Here is a 22,106-nt window from a genome sequence, read left to right on the forward strand (position 1 = left end):
ATGTGACTTCCCAGAATCCACTAAGACTCTTGAAATGACCAGGAAAACCTACTAGATGATTCACTCCAAAATTCTGGCTCCATTACTCATGGCCTCAACCTCTTCTAGGAAAAGGAGAAGACTACATCAACAATTTGACCCCTGGAGCTGTGATCTATTTACTTGAAGGGAGCAGGGCATGTTGGAAAGGACCTGAGGGGGTCATGGAGATCTGGGCAGTGGGACAGCAGAGTTTCTGGGAGACAGATACTGAGGATGTCTGCAGAGTCCACTTCTCTGAGAAATTCTCTCCATTTTCTCCTCTCCCCTTTCTCTTTGAGTCTCCTACAGATTCTCAATAATGTTAACTGTTCACCCATCACTTAGTGATCTAGTCCGTTTACTTCTTCCTTCAGTTTTATTTACCTAACATGCTTCCTGCAAGGCTAATCAAATAAGCAGGGAGATCCTTTTTCTAAGTTATTCTATATAACTGAATAACCCTGTTTGCAATCTCCTTCTCATTCCCTTTCTAGACAAGCAAGGAGCACAGTTATTAAAATTTATTTGAAATAAACATACTACATACCTAGTTAATATGAACTTCAGGTAAATAGCAAATAGTAATAACTGTTAGTACAAGTATTCCCAATGAAATATTTAGTACATAAGCAACAACAACAGAGCCCTCAAATACCTATCAAGTTGATCCCAACTCCTGACATCATACTTACTAAGGATTATTTGCTGTTCATCTAAAATTCAAATTTTAATGAGAGGTCTGGATTTGATCTGGCACCCCTAGAAAGGAGACAAAGGCATCTGATCTCGTAGATGGGCAACTGGTGGTAGGATGTCTAACTCATCTAAACTGTTCCCCATCTGAATGTTTGGGTCGATCAGCATGCTTCTTCGATTCAGAGTCCCCATTTCTCCTAGCATATGATCTAGTGTCACTTGAGAATACTATTCTAGGTGTCTAGCATTAACAACTGCAGACCTGAGGAGTAGTGTGCGTGAACTGTGCAGGCTGGAACCACTCACATGACAGGGCCTCTCTGGTCCTTGAAGATGGTGTCTTCTATTGTGCTCCTTGGTTCTTGATCAACTTTTAGCGATTATAGTTCTTACCAATGGAGCACATGGTATTCACGAAGCTGTGCTTTACATATGGAATCCCATTTAGCCCTTACAGCACTCTATAAAGTTGCCAACTCACCCTCCTTTTAAAAATGGGGCTCAGAGAGTGGAACAATTTGCCTGGAGTCAGATAACCAGTAAACAGGACATTATCAAAAAGCCTACTGCCAACTCATAGTGATCCCGTATGACAGAAGAGAACTCCCCACCGGGTTTGCAAGGCTGTAATCTTTCTGGGAGTGGACTGGGACATCTTTCTTTCTGATAGCAGCTGTGGAGCTGGAACAACCGAACTTTTAGTTAGCAGTTGAACCATCTGCCAGAAAGGGTCCCTCAAGTGGTCGATTTTGTTGTTGCTGTATACAGTGAGTCAGCGACTCAGAACTGACCCTCTGGTGGGTTTTCAGAGGCAGTTAATTGCACAGGAGGAGACTTCTCATTCTTCAGGTTATCCATACAGGATGCAAATCCAGATCTGGCAACGTGCAGAGCCAAGAAACTTCTAGGGTGGCATGCCAAGAAGAGGCTAAGGGGGAAAGGCCCACTGGAATCTCAGTAAAGTAGACAAGATAGTCTGTAACGCTTCTTTCAACAACAGCAAATCTTTTCAATATGAAGAGCAGCGTATCTGTGAGAGTTAGGTGAAACGTCCCTATCCCTGGTACAGTTCGGACACACGAGGGTGGCTCAGAAAAAATTTTCAAGAAATAAACTAATGGGATTTGTAAAAGAATTAGAGAAAATGACTTACCAACATTATGAGAAAATCAAGGAAGGAGCCCAGTGAATATTTGCCCTTCTTTTTCTGTACCCAGCACATAGCTTCCATGTTCATTCATGATCTTTCTCTTGTCCTGTCCTTCTTTGTTAACCTCTCAGCTCTCCATGTCTAATTCCCACCCCCACCTCTAAAAAAAGCAAAACCCACTGTCATCAGGTCAACTCATAGTGACTTTAAAAAATGAAAGAAAATTGCTCCCACAGAGCCCAAGGCTACAAATCTTTAAGGAAGCAGACTGCCATCTTTTTCCCACGGAGCTTCTGGTAAGTTTGAACCAGGAACCTTTCAGTTAGCAGCTTAGGACTTTAACAGCTGTGCCGCTAGGGCTTCAGAGGATAACAGAAATATTAATGTTCTGAAAAGGGAGTGGTTGAGGCTGAGGTGCTGAAGTAAAGCAGTAGATGCCTCTAGGTTCCCTCTGGCTGGTCCACACAAGTCCCTAAAGCAGGTTGTAGTCGTAGGTGAAGAGGCATCTCTGCAAGAGAGAGGAAAACTAGACTATTGGGTTGCCTACCTAAGACATTCATCCCGTCCTTGAACTCCAGGCCCTTCTTGATAGTCATCTTCATTTCCTCAGGTGCTTCGGTCACAGTCTCGTTCAGCAGGGAGACAATAGCATTGGTTGCGTTGGCCTCCTCGTCTGGCTGAGGTGCCACCAGAACCTTCTTTGTCACTGTTTGTATCTGATTGAAATGACAATAAACACACATTTAAAAGCATAAAGGGTGAGGCCTGATCTAAAAGATCAACAAAGGCCTGGCTGCTTATATTTTTTTTGAAGCATCTAATACAGTGAAATTAATTAAGAAATGCCCAAACAAGATTTTTGAGAATTGGAGACTATCACAGGTATGTATGTTGTTGTTGTTATGTGCCATTGAGTGTCTTGAGACTCACAGCGACCCTACATACAACAGTCCTGAAACCTGCTCTATCCTGTGTCAAACTTATTGTCTCTGACACACCTATCCTCATTACCCTAGTCACTGAATCAACCCATCTCATTGAGGGTATTCCTCTCTTGCACTGTCCCTTTACCCTCCCAAGCATGACATTTCTCTCCAAGGACTGGTCCCTCCTTATAACATGCCTGAAGTATGTCAGAAGAAGCTTCAGAATCCTTGCCTCAAAGGAACAGCCTGGTTTCACTCTCTCTAGGATGAACCTGGTTATTTTCAAAGTATGCTTAATGTTCATGATACATTCCAGGAAACAGGACATCTTGTGAATTGGTTTTTTGTGAGATTACCTTAAAATCTGTCCAAGTCACAGAAAATCTGAGGTAACATGGCTTTGTGGAAGCCCCAGCCCACCACAGGTAGCTACACTTTGTAGCTACACTCTCAATGACTGTGTCCTCCATGGACACAATGCTCTCAGGTGTGAAGAGTGTGGAGAAGTGTTTGCTCCAGACTCAGTGGCTCTGGTGTCTATCCCCTGAGTTGCTGCAGCAGCGGGGCTAATTTCTGGACTCAGATTTAGGGTCTGAAGCTTTATAAGATGAAGGAGCTTCCACTCTGAAACCACACCCCGACTCAGGAATCCAGAATAGGGTCCCATGTATGCACACCTCCAGAAATCTTCAGGGAAGGCAGCAGAACTAGGAGACAATAGGAAGTCTCCCCCAGTCCCTTTCTCTTTGTCATCGGGGGCATCTCGTGGAGATCCCCACCTCCATAAAGCACAATTTTGCCTCCATGATTATCCACATGACACTATCTCCTCTCAAGTGCTGAGATGGTCCCCCAGTCATGGCCAGAGAGGTAGCTGCTAGGCCTGGACCCAAAAAATATCCAAGTCAGTAGAAATAACTCCAAGCCTGAAAAGGCATATTATCACCCCAGCAAGATATTCCTGTTAAGGGCTCTTCCCCAGAGAATCAAGTGAGGGGATAGCTCTGGACCAGAGACTAGTTCGGAATGTACCTGGGTCAGGAACTAGGGGCTGTACTCAGAAGAAGGATGCCTTTCTTCTGAAAAGGTTGAACTTCTAATCTTTCAGTTAGCACCCAAGCTAACTATCTAGGGAGTTGGGTGAGGAGCATATTTTCCTTTCATCCCTACAATCATATTACTCTGTAGTCTAACCCAGATGTTCTTCATGATTGTGAGACCCAATTAGATAGTCCTCCTTGACACCTTTGATAGACCATGGGTCTGGTCAAGAACAAATGGAAAAGACTTTGGCAGTGGGATCAAAACAGCTACTTGTACTTCATATGTTTGCTATTTTGCTTCCTGGTTGTTGTTGGGAAGAACCAGGATCTGCTAGGTATCACCATCTGGGCATCAGGTTGCCAGTTGCCAGCAGCTGCCATGGCAGAGACAAGTGTTCAAGTTTTAGATGCAAACATTATGGTTGTGAGACACCTGCTTCTTCTCTTCTGGAAATTGTTGCCAAGACTTGCTCAAGGGTCCCTGGGCAAATGGTTTCCCAATGAACCTCTCAGGCCAGCCCTTGACCTCTGTGGAGCAGTCCTACTTTTTAAAGTAGGGCACTGTGGAAACTCACATCTGAGCCTGTGAAACACTACTTCTAAGACCATGAAAAGAGAACTCATGTAGAATCCTAAAATGTCAGTGCTGGCATGGAGTAGGCCACAGATGGGTGAACACTGAACAGATGCAGAGGAGGGTGCATGGGGAAACCAAATGACTGGTTGGGCATCATCATGCTATTGGCAGAACTGGTACTTCAACACTCAGGTGGCCTGAACACAGCTGAGTTCTTTCCACCAACTGTGCTCCATGTTAAACTATAACGACATAGTACTGTTGTGGCTGTTCCAACAGTGAACAATGCTGAACTATCAACCATCTGAACTAGGAGCGTTATGGTGAGGCATAGTGCTCTGTGGCAGCCTGAAAGCAAGCACTTGCACACAGAGAGAGGAAGCCCAGAGCAGGCTATGCTGGGGAGACTCTGGTCTGGAAAAACAAAGGCATGAAGAGAAAATTCAGGAGGGATCACGAAGGATCTGTGTTATCTTAGTTCTTCACCCAGTTCTTCCCAGCCTCCTTCATTCTGATCCCGTATGTCTCAGATCAAAGGAGGCTTCCGGTTAGCCCGTTAGCCCATCTTCCTGCCTCTAGCCCTCAGAGCACTTAACACTTACCTTCAGTTATGTCTGTATGTTAACATTATTTTTCTTTGCATGTTTCAGTCTCAGCCCAAGAACATATATATAAGAGAGGACCTCATGGTCTCTGTAGTACAGAAAGCCCAACACCCTAATTGATGCTCACAAGTATTGACTAAATAAAATGTGATTAGATGCCATCAAGTTGGCTCTGACTTATAGTGACTTGTTGTTGTTGTTGTTGTTATGTACGGTTGTGTTGTCTGCAACCCATAGTGAACCTATGTACAACAGCTCTGAAGCCTGCCCTCTCCTGAGCCACTCTCACAACTCCGACACACCTACTCCCATTGACCCAGTTACTGTATCAATCGATTTCATCTGGGGTCTTCCTCTCCTGCACTGTCCCTTCACCCTTCTCTAAGGATTGGTTCCTCCTAGCCATGTGCCCAAAGTATGTGAGATGAAGCTTCAATATCCTAGCCTACAAGGAGAAACTCGGTTTCACCCTCTCCAAGACAGACTTATTTGTTTTCTCGGTGGTCCACGGTATGTATGTTCAAGATTCTTCTCCAGCACTACAACTCAAAGGCATCGATTCTTCTTCTGTCATTTTTAGTCATTGTCCAGTTCTTTGATGCATAGCAAGTAATTGCAAAGGCCATGGCCTGGATCAGGTGCACATTAGTCTCCAGACTGACATTGTTGCTTCTTAGTACACTGGAGAGGTTCCTGACAGCTGCTTTTTTCCAGTACAATTTGTCTTTTGATTTCCTGACTTATATAATCACTTACATAGTGACTTATACTGACTTACAAGCATAACAGAGAAATTCTTCTCAATCCTGTGGTGTCCTTACAATCTCTACTGTGTTTAGTGCCTTCCAATCTGTGGATCTCATCTTTCACCACTGTATCAAGTGATGTCCTTGCCACTATTCAAAGGGCTTTCAAGCATCCATTATTTCACAAGTGGACAACCACTCTTTCCTATTCTGTCTTTATCTGGAAACTATGCTGAAATCAGCCCACCATAGGTGAACCTGTTGTATTTGAAACTCTGGTGGCACAACTTTACACATCATCACAGCAACCATAATTCACTGCAGTACAGCAAACTGACAGGCGAAAGTTTGGGCTGAATGACCATACACTGAATCCCCTGGAATCAAAGAGCTCATGAGGTCATTATCCACAGGACTGGAGTTAATATTATCAGGCCACATCTTCTAACCATTGGCTAGTTACTCTTTCAGAAGCCACTCCTTAGTTCAGAGTCAATCCTGAAGAGCAAGCATGAGAACTTGCTGCACTCAAAGACAGAGGCCCAGCTTGGACAAACTATCACTGTGGGGCGGTCGGCCTCCACTCACCTTGGTGTTTACATCTCTGGGTCTAACTCGGGTTGGTATGTGCCCCCTCACCATAGAGAGGTTATTTTAAATCACTTCTTGTGTTTCCCTACACACTTTCTCTCTGGCAATGAAAAATAATTTCATATAAGAATTCCTCTTCCTCAAGCCTTCTCTAAGGCCCCCAAGTCCATGGGTTAATAGCTGGTTTAAGATTCTTTTTCTTCTGGGCTTCTTAAATCAGCCTTGTTGTTGTTGTTAAGTGCCGTCGAGTCATAGATGACTCAAAGCAACCCTTTGAACAAAAGACCTGAACACTTGTATAACTTTCATCATTTCTCCAACTTCATAGAGTTTCTGGAGCTATTTCAGAAATGGATGCCACTCCTCATTCTAAGCTTGTTTTGATTTGGAAGCTCCACCAAATACTGTCCACCATGGGTAACCATTATAGCATTTGACACATCAGTGTCACAGTGTTTAGCATCACAGCAAACATGAGTTACCTTTATACAGCAAATGGACAGACCAGTGCTATATCATTTAGAAGAAAAGTTTGACCAAAAACAAAAGCAGGCCCGAGGGCCTAAATGAATTTTTAAATCGGAAGCCGAATCAAATCAACTCATATCCATTGGCCAGTAAACATTCCACTCAAAACCAGCAAATAAACCTCTGTAGAATCTGGCTGTTGCAGACGACTTCCAACCTGGATTCCAGTCCCATACTACTGACCAAATGCATTTTAGGGACTGGATTTCCCCCTTTCACTTTGAGGTAAAGCATTCCACACCATTTTCTCTTTGGTTATTTTAATTCAAATGAACTATGACCTTGGCTCAGCTAGAGACCTACCTACCAAGTAGAAGAGAGGAACAGGGAATGGCTCAGTCCTCCAGGCCACTGTCATTGGCACGGTCCACTGTCCATCAATCAGTTTTAACACGTGAGCACAGCTGGTGCCACAAGACTAACTGCCAAGACTAGACCAGCATCTCTGAGTTAAGAGCTTGTTCTTAGGTTCCGCCTCACTGACTGAGATGAAGGGTGTCCACTTCTTGAATGCAGTATGTCAGTGACTGAACTGTCCTCCCTTGTCCCTTATATTTGCTCCACTTCTAGTCTTCTGCCACCTCATCTTAAAACAGCTACAATCCTATTCCTTCCCAAGAGTTAAGCATAGACTTGGTACTCCATTGTGTGTTCATCCAAAAGCAAGCAAGTTCATCTTTCTGAGGTCTGCTCCAGGCTAAGAATGCACACACACAGAGACACACAGGCCCTGCTGAACTTCCTCTTCTTAGAATGTTGTTGTTGTGTGCCATCAAGTTAGAAGTGATTCATAACTGACCTTCCAGTGGGTTTTCAGAGGTTGTAAATCACAAGGAGGAGATTTCCCATCTTTCTCCCATAGAGCAGTTGGTGGATTTAAACCATGCGCCTTTTGGTTTGCAGCTCAATTCCTTACTACTAGGCTACCATGACTTCCTTTAATATAACTCCATGCTATAAGCACCACCAAAGCCACACAGGAAACTGGAAAACAAATTCTAAACAGTTAATGTGGACTCAGTAGTACTTGCAACCACATTTTGGAGATAGCTGGGAAGCCAGGCTTTCCCCCCACTCTTGTTTCCAAAGTCCATTCTTTTGGGATTCTCTGGAAAAAGTTGAAGGCAGCTCCATTTTTTTTGTACTGGGCTTTGTTATTCACCTGAGCTATTAATATTTCCTAACCTAGTCCAGCCTTGGGGTTAGACCACAAGCTGGTGAGTGGGGCCTAACTAATTCAGTGGTTTTAGACAGCAGAATAATTTTTTATTTAAATCACAACTTAAAAATCAATTTCCATGCCTGCATGCAATTGGTGAATGTATATATTTCTACATATTTCTAGATGAATAGATGATGATTTCACAAGATCCAACATATTTAAACTGCAAACTTTTTGGCATGAAACTTTTCACTTCTAGGAACTCACTCTGTATAAATACTATGTGATCTTAAAAAACAAAAAAAGAAAGAGAAAATGGTATTTTTAAAATATTGATAAATTTTAAAAAAGGTGTCACATAGCATACATATTGCAGAACTATTTGGTTTGACTACGCGAAGGCATTTGACTGCGTGGATCATAACAACTGTGGCTGACTCTGAGAAGAATGGGAATCCCAGAACACTTGATTGTGCTAACGAGAAACCTATACTTGGACCAGGAGGCAGTTGTCCGAACAGAGCAAGGGAACACTGCATGGTTCAAAATTGGGAAGGGTGTACGCCAGGGATGCATCCTATCTACATACCTTTTCAACCTATATGCAGAACAGATTATCCGGGAGGCTGGGCTCTATGAGGAGAAATGTGGGGTCAAAATTGGTGGACGATTTATCAACAATCTGTGTTATGCAGATGACACAACCCTGCTTGCTGAAACTGAAGAGGACCTGAAGCACCTGCTGCAGAGGGTCAAGGACTGCAGCCACCAATATGGATTGAGGCTCAATGTCAAGAAGACAAAGATTCTCACCACTGGACCAATTGGCAGCATCAGGATGGATGGTGAAGAGATTGAGATTGTACACAACTTTAGTTTGCTTGGCTCCACAGTCAACACTCTTGGCACCAGTAGCCAGGAAATTAAAAGGCGCATTGCCATGGGAAAGTCTGCTGTTAGGGACCTCTCCAGAGTACTGAAGAGCAATGGTGTCTCCCTGGAGACTAAGGTGCGTCTGATACAGGCCATGGTCTTTGCAATCACCTGTTATGCATCAGAGAGTTGGACAATGACCAAGGAGGATAGAAGGAGAATTGATGCCTTTGAGCTGTAGTGCTGGAGAAGAGTATTGAGAATACCATGGCTAGGAAAATAAACAGATTTGTCCTGGAAAGGGTTAAACTGGGTGGCTCCTTCGAGGCAAGGATTCTGAGGCTCCATCTAACATACTTTGGACATGTTGTGAGGAGAGACTGGTCCTTAGAGAGGGACATCATGCTTGGGAGGGTGGAGAGACAGCGCAGGAGAGGAAGGCCCTCTATGAGGTGGATTGATTCAGTGACTGGGATCATCGGGATGGGAGTATCAGAGACAGTCCGATTGGCACAGAACAGAGCAGAGTTTAGGGCCATTGTACATAGGGTCACTATGAGTCGCAAGCGACTCGATGGCACATAACAACAACAACAACATTTGGTTTGAAATATTTTAAAGATTATATACAATATATGTGCATTTAAGAGTATAGAAAATATAGGGATGAAAATATGAACTTTTTAACATAAATCATTGGAAAACAGCATCATGCTAGTAAAGGAAGAGGGTCAGAGAAAGAAAGACCCTCAACAATATAGACAGACACCGTGACTGTAACAATGGGTTCCAGTATCTCAGAGACTAAGAAGATGGAGAGGGTTAGAGCAAGGTTCAGACTTATTGTTCATAGTGTCATTATAAGTCATGGTCAACTCGACAGCTCCAAACAATATAATTTTCACGATCTATAATTCTAACTCATTTGATCATCATTTATCAGTTGATTATGTCATAGTGGCTTGTGTGTTTCTCTGATGATAGAAGCTTTGCCACCTATGTTTCACCTATCAGCAGGGTCATTCATGGTAACAAGGGTTCAACAGAGCTTCTTGGCTAACACAGACTTAGCCAAGAAGTTTTTCTTTATAAAAGGAAAGATATCCTAAACTTCTGAAAATGAGCCAATGAAAACTCTGTAGATCATAACAGAATATTGTTGTTGTGTGCCGTCGAGTTGCTTGCGACTCATAGCGACCCTATGTACAACAGCTCTAAACTCTGCTCTGTCCTGTGCCAATCACATTGCCTCTGACACACTCATCCCGATTGCCCCAGTCACCGAATTAATCCATCTGCCAGAGGGCCTTCCCCTCCTGCGCCTGCCCTCAACCCTCCCAAGCATGATGTCCTTCTCCAAGGACCGGTCTCTCCTTACAACATGACCAAAGTATGTCAGATGAAGCCTCAGAATCCTTGCCTCCAAGGAGCAGCCTGGTTTAACCCTCTCCAGGATGAATCTGTTCTCTTCACAGTCCATGGTACCTTCAGCACTCTTCTGACTGAATAAACAAGCCATAGATCCTGAAGATGGTGCAAGGCTGGGGAACGTTTCACTCTGTCAAACACAGTCACCATACAATGGAGCTATCTCAACAGCAGCTAACAGCATGCTATTTAAGTTTTTCACAGCCTGTATGCAGTACTCAAATCCTAGACCCACCTTGGAGATACCATATCTTTTCCACACATCCAACAAGCCATTTTATTAGACTGGTGAAATAGGGACCTCTATAGAGGATTGTGTGCAAGAGTAATTAAAATATGTCTTGGATGATGCAGAGACAAAACACAAAAAGAAGATGGACCTTAAAGAAAAGTGACAGTAAATTAACTAAACGGAGAGAGAAAAGTTAAAAAAAAAATCCCAAGATCCTCCATTCCCAAAATCTTAACTCATACAACACCCAGCTAGGTAAAGAAAGGAGCCCTGGTGATGCAGTGGTCAAACATTCAGCTTCTAACTGGAAAGTTTCCAGTTCGAATCCGCCCCCCAGTCATTCCTCAGGGAAGGATGTGACAGTCTGCTTCTGACAAGATTCACATCCTTGGGAACACTATGGTACAGGTCTAATCTGTCTTATAGGCTTGTTAACTAGGAGGGACTGGTTCTCGGAGAAAGACTCATGCTTGGAAGGGTGGAGGGACAGCGCAGGAGAGGAAGACCCCGGATGAGATGGATTGATACAGTAACTGGGACTGTGGGGGAGGTGTGGCAGAATCAGTGAGACTGGCTCAGGACAGGGCAGGCTTCAGAGCTGCTGTAAATAGGGTTACTATGAGTTGCAGGCAACTCGATGGCACGTAAGAACAACAACAACAACGCAACTCAGAGCCAACTCATTAGCAATTAGTTTGGTTATTTTTTTTTTTTAAAAAAGACAAACCAGAGATAATATCAAGAAAACTGCTACCCAGTATTGATTCCTTGAAATAAGCTCAAAGTTCCTGTCTCAGTAACTGAGAAATCTGGAGAGGTGTGAACATCAGGACTTTACGTTACCTGTTGAAAACAGGCTTGAACAAGGTTTTCAGGGAAGAGGTTTCTAATAAGGTCCAGGAAGGCATCCAGGCTGGATACTTCATCATTTTTCTTCCCAGGCCCCAGCTGCTTCTTGAGTTTGGGGTTCCCGGGGTGAATGGCCAAGACCAGGATGACTCCCAGCACAGCCGCGATGATGGTCGTGGACATGTAATACACCATGGCTCTCGTGCCTAAGCGGCCACTGGCCTTGGCATCCAGGCCAGACAACCCTGGATTGGAAAGATATTCATAAGGGTCAATTGTATTGTGATTCTCATCACTGGTTGCACATTACTCAAATGCCTTAATGGTTAATATTATTCCCTACTGTTGAGTGTTTAGTCAAATCTACAAATCTGTTTTTTTCAGGAACTTTTTGAGATTCCAGAAAACTGGGGCAAATGAGGGATGGTCATCTGGTTCTAAGTTTACAAACTGGCCTGTGTCAACCTTTGTGCCAATCTGTGCTAGTGAATGAAAATAAAGCTGGATATATTTTATTTTAAATTTTAAAGTTGCATGCTTCCCATTTTTTTTTTAAGTTTTAATTTGTTTGTTTGGTATTTAAAAAAAACACTATTGTTTTGCATATAATAGTTTGTTTACATTTTGTTTCATTCATGTGATGATACTTGACATTTTATTACATATTTATATTTACATCCTGTATCTTATAGTTTCCCTTCTTTTAAATCAGGTTATCTTTTCTTTTTTAAAGGAAGGTGCTATTTTTTACCTTTTAGTGTTTTCAATGTCTTTGCCAGGGGAATAAAAAGTTGATGACGCTAAGTCATGCCTAAAAGCTTTTTAATATATTCCTTAGCGTTGAAAACCAAAAGTCTACGAACAGTGATCAAGCCTAGGCCGTCCATTCCACTTCAAAGCATGATGAAGAACCACATTTCCGGTGCTCTCGAAGGGATTACTGAACACCTGTGCAAAGCATCCTACAAATGGGGGGCACTTCATCTATAAAATGGTTGTAGGGGAGTTCTGTGATCCCTAGCGGAAATTCCAAGCAAGTCACAAAAACTCCAGCCTCCAGTGGGTTTTTTCCCAGTGTTCCTTCCTCTTTTTCACTTCCTGGTTTCAGTTTCTACATTTCACAGATCATATTAAACTCTTTACTGAGGACCAGTTCTTTAAGCTGTGGGGCAGAAAGTTGTTGATAGTAACTTTTCTAAATTAAACTGACTCATAAATGACCTATTTTTTCTTATAACCTAACGTATAAGTCTAGTCAAATGGACGCCATGTTTCCTTGTCTGTTGGCCAATGTAAAGTTTGTTAAATGAGGGTGGGGAGGATTTTCTCTGGTTGAAAAGAGGAATGCTTAAGGTGAAAGTACAGCTTCCTTCACTCAGCCTAGGTTTAGCCTCTGAATTCATATAGTTGAATGCCATTGGTTCCAGTCACTGGGTCTACAGGCCCACCAGCTGTGAGCTTGTACAATAATCTGATTTAGTGTGTTAATCTCTTGAAGTTGTCAGCTTCATTTCCTTCAGGAGATGATATTTTCCAAGTTCAACCAACTCAGTGGCATGCAAAGTTCAATTTCTGATTCTTACCTCAAAGGTGGGTGTCTAAACTATACCAGTTTATAACTGCTTAATAAATATTATCTGTTAAAGAATAAACTACTACTGGAAGCACATGGAAGAAAGCACATGTACACACACTCTCTTTCTAATGAAATAATTATTTTAATTAAAAAAATAAGCTCACGTGATGCACACACTTAAAGGCACCTTTCTTCTGAAAAACTCTAAGAGTGGCCAAATTTCACATTTATTTTGAAAGCCCACTCCCTGCCATGTGGAACCAAACGGAGGGAAAATTTCCTTTTCTATTCACTGTCTTTTTCACTCCATGAAAAAAATTTAGTTGGGAAAATGGTTTGTTAATAAAACTGCAGAAATCATCGTTTAGAATATGAGCTTGTATTTCTTTTTCATTATTTGTGGCTTAACAGAGAATCTGACCAATGGAAGACAGTGAGGCTTTACTTTCAAGTATTATGACCATTTTGGAGACAAGAAAATCAAGACTCTAAAGTGAAAGGGCTCAAGAGGTTACATTCACTCACTCAGTGAAATTGATACCGTTCAATAAAGCCCGAATTGAAGAACCATTCTGTCCAGGTGTGCAGAGAGGCTGTCTTACCTGTGATTAAGCTAGAGATGATGAGTGGGAGGATGAGCATTTTTAGCATCCTCATGAGTATATCTCCTGGAAAGGCTATTAACATAACCACATCCGGATGGATAGGAGATGCCAAGCGAAGAAGGCCTCCACATACTGCCCCAAGGATGACACCTACGTGGTAAGGGGAAAATAAATTACTTTTGCCTTATTGTTGTTATGTGCTGTCAAGTTACTTGCAACTCATAGCCCTACAAGAGCCCTAAACCCTGCTCTATCCTGTGCCAACCTCAACTGTCTCCAACACACTTACTCCACCACCCCTATCACAGAATCGATCCTTCTCATCAAGGGTCTTTCTTTTCTGTGCTGTCCCTCCACTCTCCCAAACATGATGTCCCTCTTCAAGGACCGGTCCCTTCTTGGAACATGCCCAAAGTATGTCAGACAGAGCTTCAGAATCCTTGATTCCAAGGTGCAGCCTGGCTTCACCCTCTCCAAGACAAATCTGTTTGTTCTCCTAGCAGTCCATGGTATATTCAACACTCTTAGTCAAATTAATAATTCTAGGAAACTATTTCAGTAACATTGGCCTGTTTATGCTTCTCCATTTTTAGGTGATGAATAACATGTGACAAAAATACTATTACATGGTAAAGTTGACTTTGAACAGTGACAGAAATTTCTGTTGCCCTACCTATCGCAAAAAAGTAGCACGTGAAGAATCAAGAAATACTCTCTCAAAGTCTTTTGGGAAGCATGAAGTGGTGACTTGACCCAGCTCCTCTGAAGACATTGTTCCTTTGTAGAGTTGAAGGAATGTCAGTGGGAATGATCCATAGCACCAAGTACCAAGCCTAGAAAGAGCTACACATGAAGTGGGGTATCATATACTTCCCTTTTCAACTAGCGGCCAGATAAAATAAACATTTGATCAAGTGAGCTAGTGTTAGTTTCTTTTCTCCTCTATTTCCTTTGACTTCCTATAATTCTCCCCATGACTCTTCCTAAATAAGTTTTCCCTAACGTCCATGTCCTTTCTTGGACATAACCTTCAGATGTGTTTGTCTTAAGAGAGATCAGTGAGGCTTTCTGAAAAGATAGAGTTTTGTTGGGAACAATTCGAACAGAGACATTGGCAGGCGCCTTTCACTTTGCATCCTCAGAGATCCCACAAGAAAAGTTCACATCTTTCTAAATGGCAGTCAACCATCTTGTTAAATGGTGGTCAACAAAAAGCATCCTGTATAAACCACAAATCAGGTCATAAGCACTAGCTATATGAGTTATTGGGTTATTTGGGTCATGATGTTGACTTCAGGGACTTAGAGGGCCTCTCGTAACCAAAGCTGACCTTTCTGTCCTTCCATAAGTGAAAAACTTAACTGTCCAAATTCTTCCAGATCTATGATGAAATGAAATCTGCATATGTAGTAAATAGCCTTTGGGAAAAACCTCCCACTGCCTGTGGTTTTCCTTTAATTAAATGAACTGAGCTGTGGTCATTTTGTGGCTTGACATCCAAGATGGTGGACTAAAAGAAGTGGTCAGAGTCTAGAGAAGGCGGGTGTGTTCGGTGGGAAGTAGGAGTGAGAGATGAGCTGTATATTATTTGTCTGTGTTCCCTACAAGAGAGTGGAATAGCAAGGGAGGAATCAAGACAGGAAATGTTGTGGTTGTCATTAAGACACCACAATTTGCTCTGTGTCCAACAACCACTGGTGGGAAATCTAAGACCAAGACTGTATCAACAGACCACAAGAAAGAACAACTGTGGTTTGGGTGAAGTTTGGAGAGGGAACTAAGTCTTGTAAGATGAAGCTGGAGTAGGTCAAGGTCGCAAGACAAGCCTCTTTCACATTGACCTCATTAATTAATGTGTTAGATTAATCCAATTAATCTATGCCAAAAAAAATATTCAAAGAAGGTTATGCGTTGTGAACCCTCTTAGTGGAGCTTCCTACAACTGTTGCCTTTATCTTGAATGCAAGTATTTTTCTAAATGTGGTTTGCTGATTATCTGCATGGGGATCATCAAGGAAACTTGTGAAGATACACATTTCAGGGCACCATTCCAAATGGCCCAATGCAAAGTTTCCATAGATATGGCTTGAGAAGTTGTATGCGACTCAATGGCACTTAACAACACCAACACCAGCATAGAGAGAGCTCTGTGGTCCTAGTGGATAGAAAGTTATGCTACCAAGTCAAAGGTGGGTGATTTTAATCTGTGTCCCTCAGCCTTTAATTGGTTTTGGTCAAACATTCTTCTAAGTGGTATAGCACTGGTCTGTCCATTTTCTGTACAGAGGCAACTCGTGGTTGCTGTGATGCTGAACACTGTGACACTCATGTGTCAAATGCAATAATGGTTACCCATGGTGGACAGTGTTTGGTGGAGTTCCCCGATTAAAACAAGCTTGGAAGCAGGAGTGGTGTCTACTTCTGAAATAGCTTGCCTCCAGAAACCCTATGAACTTGGAGAAACAATGAAATTTATACAATTGTTCAGGCCTTTTGTTCATAGGGTCACTATGTGTGGTCTATGAGTCAATGGCACTTAACAACAACAACATGCACACTAAAATTTGAGAACCACGGAAAGTCAAAGAAGATTAGCAAAGGATCCATGTAGGGTATGTGAGAGATTACATCACTGAGGAATAGCAACACCTGGGGACCGACAGGGCTTAGACACATGGCTACCTATGCCGTGCAAAGACTAGCTGCCCACAGAGTGAAGGGAGACTTGGAAGACTGGGTGGGGACTGAACAACTCAGCACGTACCAAACACCGTGAGCGTGAGCAGCAGGTTCTTCCCCAGCTTGTCACACAAGCGCTGACACAGGTGCCGGTGCTTGGGTTCCTCAGAGGTCAGATGGCTGTCATGCATTCGAACTTCAACTTGCTTGGGCATGTTGTTGGCACTATACAACAGAAGCAAAGACAGTGATTGGAGAAAGAACGGCATTTCCTCTACCCAGTTTCAGGAACCCAGGTAGAAGTGGAATAAACAGCTGGGAATCTTGGAAACATCACTGATGGAAGCATCAATGAGAAAACAAAATTACGGTGCCCTGAATTGCAGTTCATAAATAAGCCGGGCGCCAGGACACAGTGGACACCTGTGTCTGGTGCTGTGACCCATTATTACTAGGCCCTCACAGCAAAGAATAGGAAAATCACAGACAATGGAGGGATTTTCCAAGGGGCACTTACCACAGGAACTCTGGAAGGGAAGTAGCTTGCCCCAGAGTTACTAGTTTAGTCAAGGCTTCCGGCCAAACTGAAAGGAGATCCAAATCCATATCTAACTGGCTCTAAAAGCTGAGATTTCTTCACTACCCTAACCTGTAGCTTGTAACAGCATGAAAAGGTGATTTTTTTAATTATCTATGATCGGGAGAAAGATGAGCAATCTCCTCCCTTGCAATTTACAGCTTCTGAAAACCCACTGGGTGGTCAGCTAGCCACATGTGGCAATGAGTTTGAGTTTTCAAAGGTCAGGAGAAGGAACCCTGATGTTATAAAGCATTGCTAACCTAGTGGGGTAAGGGCATCTAACCAAGGAGATCATCCCTCCCACTAAGATTTACAGACTTGGAAACCTGATAGAGCAAATCTGTGAGCCAGAGTTTGCTTGAAGCAGTGGTTTTGAGTTGTTTTGAGGATTGGGTTTTATTTTCAGGTCAAGAGATTTCTGTTCAAATTAAAATGCTTCCAAGTTCCACCCTTCCTTATCTTGGACAAATACAGCTAAATTTTTTCTTTAATTTCTCTTGTTAAAAAAAATAAAACAGGGTGCTCATCTAGATGATAACATAATTATGATAAAAACAAAAGGGGGAAATATGGGAAGCCAATACTAAATATTTGTAATAAACTGAATGCTATTTAAATTGAAAAAAAAAACAAACAATGCATTCTACTGTGGCTTTCAAAGGTAACTCGTATTATCAGTACTCTGCTAAGTTGTCCACAACTATCAATGATGCTTGGCTGTAAGGAGCCGTTAGGGATCAACTTTTCTCTTCCATCTCAGTCCATCTCTTCCCTAGGTGAACTCAAAGGTGAATCCAAGATGTGCTGAGGCTTAGCTTACTGCATCCTTTGCTGGGATAATGGGTTCAAGACTATATTCTCCAGCTTTGATGTTCATAGGCCAATAAGACACTAGATATAAGCTTGGGATTGATTGTTGTTTATTGGTATTGAGTTGGTGCCCAACTTAACGAATGAGTCATTGTGCATGATGTGCACTGGCTGAGAATTAACCCTGGGTCTTCCACATAAAAGGAAAAGGAAATAAATATTCAGTACACAAACCTGTTTGCCAGCAAGTATGTTTCGACTCACAGCCACCCTCCATCAGTTTTCTGAGCCTTTAAGTCTTTGTGAGAGGAGACTGTCTCATCTTCTCCCACTGTGTGGCTTGTGGATTTAAACTATTGACCTTTTGGTTAGCAACCTAATGTACTTACACCACTAGAGTCTCCACATAGAGTGTGAAAATTCAACCACAAATCCACCAGTGCCTCCTGGGTCTAAGATGAAATGCTTTTCTTTACTTTGATAAATTAGGACATTTTTGGTTGCTGCTTTGTACAGCCATCACCCTATCATAAATGAAGAAAGAAAACATGCCCCCCAAAAGTTTTAACACCAAGAGAGGAGATGGCACAATCTAAGAATATAAAACAGTGCCTTCCAAAATGTTGTTGCTTTTGTTCTGCACTGTCGAGCTGGATTCAACCCACAGCTGACCCTCCAGTAGATTTTCAGAGGCAGCTAATCCCATGAGAAAAAATTTTCCATCTTCCTCTTGTGGAGGAACTGGTGGACTCAAACAACATATCTTTGGGGTGTCAGTGTGACTCCTGACCACTAGGCTACCAAAGTTCCCTTGGCCATCAAACTGCCTTCCAAGAGAAACAGGTGTTAATCTTACCTAGATCTATGGAGAAATTTTGGTTTGGAACAAATACCAAACTGCTGCTTAGTGGTTTGGAATCACTGCTTTAAGGGAAATGCTGTGGGTTTTAGAATCAGAGAGCCTTGGGTCATTGTGGGTCCATAGATAGAATGGTCCAGCACTTACTTCCATGAAAATGAAATATAATAAAAAAATGCTGGGAGCCCAGCACAGTAATTGGCATAGGTGGTTCCTTTCTATAGGGAACACGAAGAAGAAAAGCATAATACTTGAAATATTTACAATTAGGGTGACATAACTTGTATTCTGCCCCCGTCCTGTCCCCCCAACCCCGAGTACTGAAAAGCAATGTCAGTCTAGAGACCAAGGTGCACTTGATCCAGGCCTTCGAGTTGTGGCGCTGGTGCATGGACCATGGACCACCAAGAAAACAAACTGGTCTATCTTAGGGTGAAACCAAGTTTCTCCTTGGAGGCTAGGATTCTGAAGCTCCGTCTTACATACTTTGGACACATGGGGAAGAGGGACCAGTCCTTGGAGGACATCATGTTTGGAAGGGTAGAGGGACAGTGCAGGAAAGGAACTGGGGCAATGGGGGCTGGTATGTCAGAATCAATGAGACAGGCTCAGGACAAGGCAGGCTCCAGTGCTGCTGTACATAGTGTCACTATGAGTCACAGGCCACTTGACTGCACATAACAACAATGACTCAGAACTAATCTAAAATCAACTTAGTAAAGAGTGTTAGACATTAAAATTGTACTCTTTTAAAGAATTATCTATACGAGATTAAACTGTGAGCAGTCATTCTAAAGGACAGATGAGAAGTCTGGAGGGGAGCGAGTCTAAGCCTGTGACAGTGCAACACTACGGCGGGTATATTGAGAATCAGAGACTCAAGGTAAAGAACCCAACGAATGTTATTGGTTTGTACATCCAGAAATTGATACATGAGTTCCTATTTACATCCAGAATGATAATTTTAAAATTTTCTCAAGCTTATAATGAAGTCCTACCCCAGGCAAGGACCAATAAAAATGGAAATGTATGTGTTCTGAAATGGTGAATGCATTTCTCAGCCACTCCTGGCAACGCTGTATGTGTCCTGTAAGATTACAATCTCTTCACACTTTGCTTTGTTTAAATCCCTTCTGATGGTGAAGTCAGACATATGGTTGGGATTCAGGAGAGTCTAACAAATATTAAAAACAACCAACCTGGCAAAATCAAAAAGTCAGATAATGGAATAGCCATCTCAAAGTGAAAACACATAAATAGTAGGTTAATATACACACTCAACCCAGTAAGATGTTTGTCCTGCTCATTTTATAGTTGCACAAAACTGTTGCATTTTAAGCTATGATAAAATATCTTTGAAGCTCTAAGTCAAAAAAGTCACATCAAAGTGGTAGCATCAAAACGTTATGAATCCACAAATACTTATTAACTAAATTCCTATGTCTTGCCCTCTTGGAATTAAACAAATGTTCCAGGCTTCCTGATATATGCACATAAAAATAATTTTAAAACTATAAATTAGGGGCTTATCTTGTATCTGGGCATACAGTGAATCCTCTAGTAACTTTTCGTAAAGAATTCTTTTTTGAGGGCAGGAGACAGGATGGTAACTTGGTAACACAATCCAACCAATCCCTTTACAACAAAGACCCAAGAAACCAAGTGAAACATATCCAGATGATAATTCTGGAACTCTGAGAATCAAATTAAAAGATAAAGAATTGAATAAAATATTCACTGGAAAAAGAAACAGAATGAAAACTGTGATCAAGGAGAAACACTGAACGGGGGTCAAAGATAAAAGGCAACATGTATGGGTGAGGAGAAACAAAATTCACAGAGCCCTCAGTAGGGTTACCTATATCAGAAAACTGATCAATGCACTCTGGGCACACAAGGGGAGACTGAAATGGGAAATATTATATATGTTATACAGACACTCTTTAGGTTAGGCACATTCAACTTACACACAACTTAAAGTTACAAACCAGCACATAATGCTCATTATATTAAAACCTTAACAATACATATGATACACAGAAATAGGCATTATTTTACAAATTACATAAAAACATTATTATTATCACTTCTGCATTATAGTGTTTAAAATGCTTTAGTTTATCTGTATCTCCTTAATAGTTTACAAATAGAAAGGAACAGTATCTACTAAGAACAATAATTAACTGATATTGGGTATGAACTGTACCTACTTCAACTTACATATATATTCAAAAACCTTAAAACAGAAATAGGAATGGAATTTTTTTCATAATCTAGGGGCTGCCTATGTTATAATATTACCATTTATTGAATGCTTAGCCTCAACCAAGTTCTCTAGATGAAAAAAAACACTACAATAACCCGTTTTATTTCAAGAAAATGAAACAGCATCATATATAAGAAACTACGTTAAAAATATATATACAGCTCCCTAAAGAACATTTTCCCAATCCTGAAAAATAATTGCCACCAAAATTATATTTTTAGAAGCTATTCCATTCTTCTAGCAAAATAGCTACTTCACAATGATGTGGACCAAGATAATACCAGTTAGTCCAGGAGCTTGGGCACTATCCACACTTCATTTAATATATGGTGAGACCCTTGGTCCGAAGCAATGCTGTATGGAATATGATGGCCGTGGATAAGGTATTCAGCAAGTCCATGGGTGGTAGGTTTTAGGAGAGGTACTGCTTAGAGGGAAGGCAGATCTATACTCAGAATCAGTATCTGTCTCAATAAGGACAAACCCTGCCTTTACCATGGTGGAAGTAGCCCAAAGTAATCAAACTGTCACAAGACTGCTGACTGACTGTCCTCAAGAATGGTATAATATTTGAGAGTCTATGTTGGTCTTTGCTGCTGGAAGACTGGAAACTCAGTGGTGGCTGTAGCCAAGTCAGCCTTCATAAGTGGAAATCTGTTGATTATTGTATACATAATCTCTATCCTTGCTACGAGGGCCACTTTGTTCATGAGCTCACTGGGCGATGAATAATAGGGAATGATAAGTTCAGCTTATTGCATGGTCTGACCCACAGCTGCCCGTGGGGCTGAAGCTGGATGAGGCAGTATCCCGTGTTGTACATGGTGTCACCATGACTTGTGTGTCAAGACAAGAGCAGCTAATAGCAGTGATCTCCAACACCGTTGCCATGTCTACCTTTACTTGAGTGTGTCTTGGATGAAGGATTTAGAAATGCAATTCCTTCATTTTATGCATTTCCATTCACTGACCCCATCAGATCTCTGAAACGAAAACTCCATTGTTCTACTGGTAAGTAAGACTGTGTAAGAAGACAGCTGTTTGAGTAATTAAAAATTTTAACAATGTGCCTTAATTTCCTTCTGTTTGAGCTTCTCCACTGAATTATTTAAACAGCTGTTGATTTTGCAATCGCTGCCCTGTTCTTTCTCACACAATCCACGTATCTCCTGCTCTAACAGCAAGCTCTGCTTATCATACAAAACCTCCTCTGTGACTATGTATAATGGTGCGGGTGGTAAGTTTTAAACTATTCTCAGAACCTGCTTTTCATTAGCATTTGATTTCCCTCCCTCTGCCAAGAG

The 22,106-nt window shown here is 41.9% G+C and overlaps 1 protein-coding gene across 1 annotated transcript in view; it reads right to left on the reverse strand.

Moving 5' to 3' along the window:
• Positions 1-22,106, reverse strand: part of SLC1A2 (solute carrier family 1 (glial high affinity glutamate transporter), member 2) — a 199,300-nt gene that overhangs the window by 55,939 nt on the left and 121,255 nt on the right. Inside the window, exons 2-5 of the mRNA XM_006883756.1 lie at positions 16,373-16,512; positions 13,606-13,758; positions 11,422-11,672; positions 2,415-2,583 (exon numbers count right to left, since the gene is read on the reverse strand). Coding sequence (XP_006883818.1) covers positions 2,415-2,583; positions 11,422-11,672; positions 13,606-13,758; positions 16,373-16,512 — 713 coding nt within the window. The remainder of the gene's footprint in view (positions 1-2,414; positions 2,584-11,421; positions 11,673-13,605; positions 13,759-16,372; positions 16,513-22,106) is intronic.

This window comes from Elephantulus edwardii, unplaced genomic scaffold, assembly GCF_000299155.1.
Source record: "Elephantulus edwardii isolate Elephantulus edwardi_28Jun2011 unplaced genomic scaffold, EleEdw1.0 scaffold00029, whole genome shotgun sequence".
Taxonomy (NCBI): Eukaryota; Metazoa; Chordata; class Mammalia; order Macroscelidea; family Macroscelididae; genus Elephantulus; species Elephantulus edwardii.